The sequence below is a fragment of the Microtus ochrogaster genome, chromosome 4 (genome assembly GCF_000317375.1).
Source record: "Microtus ochrogaster isolate Prairie Vole_2 chromosome 4, MicOch1.0, whole genome shotgun sequence".
NCBI classification, from domain to species: Eukaryota; Metazoa; Chordata; class Mammalia; order Rodentia; family Cricetidae; genus Microtus; species Microtus ochrogaster.
The window spans coordinates 33,231,755-33,239,722 of NC_022011.1; the positions used below are offsets into that span (position 1 = coordinate 33,231,755).

Sequence of the window (7,968 nt, forward strand, 5' to 3'; positions counted from 1 at the left end):
GGTGCTGTCCGTGCTATGATCTACCTCCACACGCCCATCATGGTGTTGTGCGTTCAGAGTCACACATGAGAAATAGAAATTAAAGGGCATAAGGTGGGAAACAATGCAAGAGGGCACTGACTGACACTGACCTCTGGTGTCTACATGAACCTGCATGCACTCTGCACAATGTACACAAACATGTACATACACATACACCATATATAAATATTTTAAACAAAAAATGGTGGTGTCTAAATTGTTGATTGTAAGCTAGTCATCTGTTGTCTTTAAATGTATATAAGCACAAACACACATATAAATACACAGGCCACTCACATATATACGCACATAAACATACACTCACAAAACCATAGAAACTCACACATACACAAACACAAGCTACACAGGCTATTTGCACACACGTGCGCACAAACACCGTAACTCCAACTCGCAGAGGTGCTTACTCTTATTGTCCAGCTGCGCGCGGTACTTGCTGAAGCCTTTCAGCCGCACCCTCTGGCCGAGGAGGTCCAGGAACTCCTCGAAGGCTGGCCCCGCCGTCTCGTTGTTGTACATCTCCTCTTCTGTGCTCTGCCCGGCTTTGCAGTACAGGATCCCGATTTTGTGCTGAAAGCTCAGCTAAAATGAGAGGAAACATGATGAACTTGGCAGCCAGGCCAGACCTGCTCGCTTCTAGCCAAGTTAAAGCTGCGGAAGCCCGGGATCTGGTTCCCAGGAAAGCAAGCTGGAGAAAGTCCCAAAAGCGACTCTCATTGTGCAAGATGTTACAAACAGGAACCAAGTCCAGAAACCCCAGGATACAGCTAGAGAAGACTGAAACCCTAAGAAACACTGTCTGTGGCCAGCGCCGTGTGGGGTTTGAGAAAGAGCGGGCAGCCCTGTGCAGACACAAAGCGAAAACTGCAACTGTGTGAATGCCTCATCTAACATACTTCACGGCAGAATTAGGGGTTATCTCCCAAGTTCAGGAGAGGGGAAGGCCATGGACTTAGAAAAATTTTCTCTTCTCTGGCTCTTTTGTTTTTTTTCTTCTGTAATTTATTTGAACATTCATGGGAAAATGTTGGCTGAGAGGAGAGAAATCAAATCAAATTAAGGTCTGGTAAGGGAAGAATTCCAGCGAGAACTGCAATACGTGTGCACGCATAGAAAATGTTTTGTTTCCACCAAAGTACGTTTGGTTGTACAATTACAGTCATTTCTCACATTTTGACTGTTTTGAAAAGAAAACATTGGCCAAAGACACGAGACTCCAGAAAGAGCTGTGGCAGCGATTGAACAGTTCCTGCCACAATCCTACGTCACAGTCAATACCGTGTCAAAGTGGAAGCCGCTGATTTCCTCCAGAACCAGAAAGAAACTAGTTCCAACTTCAGCACTTGCTTCTCCCGGCCCCCAAAGATCAGCTTCTCGGTCCTGGCAGCAGAGGCCTTGGTCCTCCAGCAGCAGCGAAGCCTGAGAGACTGACCTTCCGACGTCACCAGCTCTGTAGATGCGGCTCCATAGCGGGTTGGCCTTTGGAACTGAGATGGGAAACTCAGCCTCTAACTGAACCCCACAGCCGACTCTAGCAGCAAAGCGAGGCAGAATGACAGGCAGTTCTTAGAGCCAGAACACAGTGACAGTCTCAGGCGCTTCAGTATCCACGGTGAGAGAGAGTGGTGCCTCCTGGGTGACCTCAGCAGGCTGCGGAAGCCTCACTGTCTCTTTGATGGGTGCTGACAGGAACCAGGGTGGGTGTGGAGTGTGGAGCCACAAGCTCCTCATCACACAGACCACAATGGCTTTGGCCTGGACTGTGCCTTCCAGAGGTTAAGTAGCTGCTACTGAGTACCTGGTATTAAGGGCTTATTCTTTACTGGGGTCAAATGGGATTTTCTTCCCCCAAAGGGGAAAAAAAAATCAACAAACTCAATTTGACAAAACTTTGTTGTTCTTTACGAATAGCGGCAGACTCTGAGTTGCTTGGAGATGGCTTAGATCTTCAGAGCTTTAGGGACGAGATGGTTGACCTTAGCAAAGCCAGAGTGACGTCAAAAGGTTCCAAACATGTACTCTGTACTCACCCTACCATGGCCAGAAAATCTCGACTGCATCGCCCACCAGTCAACTCTAGAACAGGCCATCACTTGCATGGCTGTGACCCCACAGGTGTGGTTTCAAGCTGGCTGAGCCAAGCCCCCCGTGGGCTTGCGTGCACTCCCTGACTCCCTACACCTGGTGGACTCCCGGCACTCCTTGGGTCTTTATGCAGGCCAAGGGTGGCAGCTCCCTGCTCAACACTATGCTGTCGATTTCACTGTCTTCCATGCATCCAAGAAAACCCAAAATGCGTCTAAATCCAAACTAAATGGGAATGGTATTTCCAACCACTAGACCTGCATTGCACGGACCAAGACCTTTGGGAAATGTAATGACAGAATCAGAATCCAGATCCTGTAGATAGAGGGACACACACAGCATGGCCAGGAACAGGGCTACACTCATGGGTGGTCACCACTGTTCACCTCACTCATCTGTTCTCCAGCAAGATGGAACTGAGAAAGAAATGCTTCCATTCACTACAAGATTGCAGCAATCTAATGCTATTCAGGAAGTGACCTACTGTCACCTGGCCTCTTTTAGAAAACTAAAAAAAAATGTCAAATGGCATTTCACTTTTCCTCCTCCTAGTACACTGACGACGCTGCTATGGACATAGCTGAGCACATGTCCTTGTGGTATGACTGAGCGTCCTTTGGGTATATACCCAAAAGTGGTATTGCTGGGTCTTGAGGTAGACTGTTTTCTAATTTTCCAGGAAATTGCCATACTGACATCCAAAGGGGCTGTACCAGTTTACACTTCCACCAGCAACGGAGGAGTGTTCCCTTTACCCCACATCCTCTCCAGCATAAATCGTCATCAGTGTTTTTGATCTTGGCCATTCTTTAGGTAACTCTTCTTAGAGGCCAACCTATCGATTCTCTAATGTATAAATCAGAACATCTTTAAGAAGAGAAAAAGGCAATGTATGTAGTAAAGATGCCTCAGTAAGTTAAGAGCACTTGCTCTGTAGAGGATCCAGCTTCAATTCCCAGTACCTACATGATGGCTCAGAACCACCTCTAACTCCAGTTTCAGGGAATCTGATGCCCTCTTCTGGTGTGCATACATTCACGTACATAAAAATTAAAAAAAAATCTTTAAAGAACAAAAAGGAAGTGGGAGTTGGAGAGATGGCTCACTGGTTATGAGCGTCTGCTGTTCTTTCAGAGAATCTGAACTCCCAGCACCCACGTGGGATGGCTCACAACTGCTCACGATCCCAGCCCCAGGGTTTCTGACACTCTTTGGCTTTCTCAGGTAATGGTGTGTGCACACATGCGTGCATATACACTTCTAAAAATGGAAAAAAATGGCATTATAGAAGCTGGGAGGTAAGTTTATAAAGACAATGTGTCAAAACCCCAAGGCTCCGCATTGTAACTGCTTTTCAGATTTTCAGCTTTTCACAGTGCTCTGTCTCCTTGCTTGAAACATCTTACCAAATCCAGCAAAGAAAATGAACAAACTACACTCTCCTCACCTGACTGTGTCCTGAAGGGAAGCGACATGGCCAGGAGCCAATCAGAGGGAAGCACGAGGGCTACAGAACCCAAGCAAGAGGAGCCACGGCAAGGTTAATCAGCAGTTAAATGTCTGAGCTCTTTGTTGTCTAGTGCCCTCACAGGCAGATTTGCTTTCAGGAAAATAAACACAACAGCAGTGCCTGGAGTAAGAGGGCAGAGCTGGCAGAGTGACAGTAAAATACATCTCTGGTAGGAGTAAAATAAACAGCCTCTTTTCTCAACAGTCCTTGACTTTCAGGACACAGGAGGAGTTGCCAGAGCTGAAAGTTCAGCAGGCACTCAGGTACAAACATCATCACAACACACAGCCATCTCAACATGGCCAAACTGGAAGACAAAGCCATGGAGCCCTGCCTCCAATATCAGTTTGCTGATGTCCAATTCTAAGATGGTGTTCACCCAAGGTCTGAAAAGGCCAGGCATGGCTTCTGGACCTGCCTGGCTTATGACCTCACAACCATCTGCCTTACTCGGTGAGGACATAGCAGACCACAGTTACCACGTGGTTTTGCCACTCTGTTCCTGAAAAGCAGAACCACATGGTTTGGGGAAAATGGACCCTCTATGGGATTTTCTAGATTGGTCTTGGGGTCATACGCTTTACTTGGAGACATTTGCAATAAATGGTCTCAAAGAAAGAACATGAGAGCCTGGTATAGGAGCTAATGTCTATAATTTTGGCTACCTGGGAGACTGAGGCAGGAGGATTCTGAGTTCAAGACCAGCCAAAGATACAGTAAGACCATATCTTTAGAGAAAGGCGAGCTGGCGGGTGTGTGCCCCCGTGCATGTGTGTATATGTGTGTGTCCCACGCAGTTCAGGTTTGCATGAGCTTTCTGGCCACACACTGTACGTACCCCTTGTTCATCCAGCTTGAGCAGCTGCTCTGGGACTTTGGGGGAGCTGGCTGCCTGCCGCAGGCACTGGATGCTCAGCTCTGGGATAACATACTCCAGGACTTCTTTGAGGGGCAGACCCCGGGCAGTTCCATGTCGGGCTGTGGAGGGAACAGCATCTTCTAGGATCGCTCCTCTCAGCGTTGTGAGCTGGGACAAATGAGATTCCAGTTAGGACCTGGTGCTGGTTACTCACAAGGGGTCTAACAGTTTAGCAAGGAAGCGAGACACTCCGACTGAACCAAATCAACATTCCTTTCATCAACAACACTACAGAAGAACAGGAGGGCACCAGGAGGGGCAAACAGATCAGACAAACAGAGGAGAACCTAAGAATGAAGGAAACAAGACCATAAGGCCGAGCAACACAAACAATTGACCTGAAGTCCTGAAACCCCATGGGAAGGCTACTGAGGAGGGAACCGGGATAAGCCCACACAGTATATCCCCCTCCTCCAGTCTCTGCATTTCTGTTTATCCCCTTCTCCTTTCTTGTCTTCTGATTAATATCTATGCCGAGCACTCCTGGGGGTGCATGTGGGTAGCTGAGATGGGACCACAGGACCTAGTCTCATGTTTTGTTCTACTGCTTGGAAGCCTAGTGTTCTGAATGAGAATGGTTCCCATAGGCACACATATTTGAATGCTTGGTGCCTGGCTGGTGGAACTGTCTGGGAAGGATTAGGAGGTGTGACTATGTTGGAATAGGTGCATCACTGGGAGCTGGCTTTGAGGTTTCAAAAGCCCATGCCATTCTGTTAGCTCTCTGCCTCCTGCTTGTAGATCAGGATATGAGAACTTAGCTGCTCTTACAGTGCCATGCTTGCCAGCCTGCTAGCTGCCCCATCCCTACCATGATGATCATGACTCTAACCCTTAGTAACCATGAATCCCAATAAATGTTTTCCTTGATGTTGCTTTGGTCATGGTGTCTTCACAGTAACACCTGGGTCACCATTCCGAGCTGTCCTGATAGGGAACAGCCACTGCCGTGTGGTCCAAGTGAATGTGACCACAGGGACACCTAGCACGTACAATGTTCTCTGTGCACTCATAAAGCCTGTGGCCTGCACGAGCCATGCTGTCCACATGTCTCAGGGAAGGTAACGAGTGTGACAGACATCAAGACAACTGGCTTCATCAATTATTTACATTATTATCTTAAACCTTAATCTGCACAGGCTTTCAAAGCTGTCACTCGAGGAACAGGCTTACCCCATATGGACATAGTCAGCACTGAGCCCAGGAAACCAGGACACCTGCATATATCAGCTGAGACATACAGGGTCACCGTGCTTACAGAAACAAAGGAAATCAGAAAAGCCTCTTTTTTTTTTTTTTGTCTGACCTAACATGGTTAGCTGGCACATTCTGGACGGTCTGCCAAATGGGGCCCACTCTGATTGTATGAGACAGAGGACTCAGGCCTAGCTGGACCATGTGTCCAGTGATCTCGAATCTTACTTGTATGAGACCAGGCAGGCACAACAAGCTGCTCTGCCATGGCGTGGGCTGGATGGACATGTAGCCAGATTGGTTATACGTGCCTGTCAGACCCACTGCAGGCCGCCTCGTCTCCTGCATTTGGTTTTAAATGCATTTCCAAATTCTGGTACTAACTATGCAGCTCACATTCATCCTCATGTCTCAGTCCGAGAACCTGCCATCTTTACCATCCTATAGGTAAGTTGGCAGTAAGATTACAGCTACCTAAGATCCAGGATGGGCTTCCAAGTACTCACTCAGGATAAAAATCACATAACCCCTCTCAGAGTCCTTAAGCGTTAGATGACTGACAAGAAAATTAGGTTTTCCAAAGTTTAACAAAGTGGCAATGAGGGTGGACTCCACAGCAGCCTCTCACCTCACTGGTCCTGAAGGCCACCCTGTAGTTGAACTGGGACCCTTCTTTCTCCTTGGGATCTTCCACCTTCTCCCTCCGGATGCTGACTGCCACAGGGCCAAGGTTTTCATCTATTCCAAAGTAGTTCTGGTGCTCTGGGATTCAAAGGAGCAGAGTCAGGGGGGAGAGCGACGCCGCAGCATTGGTTCACGTACATCCCCAGGGGAACGCCACGAGGCTGCACCATGATCCCGACGCACAGAGCACCCTTCCTGTTCCCTATCTGGACATGCTGTCCGGTCCTGCTGCCTCACTCACTACCTCTCTGCTCTTCACTCTCAGGGTCACGAGGGCCCACACCCCAAAGCTGCCATCAGCAGGATGGGCGACCATCCCCAGCACTGTGGAGAGGCATTCCTCCTCCACAGTCATCACTGACGGCTGCCAGGTGCCGCTCCCTCCACACAGATGCTGACCTTCTCTGACTGAAAGAGACTCCTGAGGTTACCCAATGAGCCACTCTGACCTGTCACAGTAATCCTAGCCATTAGTGGAGTGGCAAAGGTCACTTTGTCATCAAACTGTCTCTAGTGTCTAAGGAGAAACTTAGTGACAGAGAAAACGTGACGATTGCTGGGCTGTGAAGGTCACTGGTCCTACAAACCCAGTTACTTCCTCCACCAAGATGCCAGTTCACCTTTTCTTTCCCATAAATCCCTGGCCCTTGAATGAGACCCAAACCACACAACGCCATGGCAGGAATGGACACCAGGGTGTCCCATCTCTTAGGCACAGGGTGCCACAGGATACATTTTCTAATGGACAGTCACCAGCCTTCACTCATCTTCATTATACATGCCAGGTAACATTTAGCAGTGGGGACACAGGAACATCCAAGGAAGCAATCCTCACTCATGAGGTGAACCTCCTGGCAGGAATCCTTCCAGTGCTGGGACACTCCTCGCTCTGTGAACAACTCTTGCTGGACCACAGACCCTTCATTGAGGGTCACCATGTCCCACTGCAGTTTCTACACTGATGTCTTCAGAAACAGCCCAACTTACGGCAGCACGACAGAGGCGGCTGGGCTGTGCAGAGCAGTTGCCCACATGCTCGTTAATGCAGGCTAAGAGCGCGCCCGTCATTAACAGCCATATCACACAGAACCACGTGCAGAACATGTACAGATGTGAGTTCTTTACGAACCACAGCATGGTCGGCTCTCCAAGGGTTGTTTCCTTAAACACAGAGTTTTTCTTCACCCTTACGAAATATCACATTTATTCCCTCTGGATGTCACCTTCTAGGCTTCTGCCAATCTTTCCCAACTCTTGGTTTTTGAGTTCGGGAAGCCTACAAACGTTGCAAGGCTCTGCAAGCTGCGGTTCGGTGCTCTGAGAACTGCTGGAGAGCTCTGAAGTCAAAGCACCTGATCCACTCCATTCAACATTGCCCCGATTGGCTTTGATATAAAAGCCACTCTTTTTATACTGACTGGGGAAGCAGACTAGTGTAGCACAGGTATTCTGTCCTTCTGACTGGGGAAGCAGACTAGTGTAGCACAAGTATTCTGTCCTTCTGACTGGGGAAGCAGACTAGTGTAGCATAGGTATT

At 48.5% G+C, this 7,968-nt stretch overlaps 1 protein-coding gene across 4 annotated transcripts in view; it reads right to left on the reverse strand.

Annotated features, from left to right (window-relative positions):
* Positions 1–7,968, reverse strand: part of Sipa1l2 (signal induced proliferation associated 1 like 2) — a 161,920-nt gene that overhangs the window by 63,760 nt on the left and 90,192 nt on the right. For all 4 annotated transcript variants that reach the window (XM_026778473.1, XM_026778472.1, XM_013346004.2 and 1 more), the window contains exons 4-6: positions 6,376–6,509; positions 4,473–4,661; positions 447–621 (exon numbers count right to left, since the gene is read on the reverse strand). In XM_026778473.1, coding sequence (XP_026634274.1) covers positions 447–621; positions 4,473–4,661; positions 6,376–6,509 — 498 coding nt within the window. The remainder of the gene's footprint in view (positions 1–446; positions 622–4,472; positions 4,662–6,375; positions 6,510–7,968) is intronic.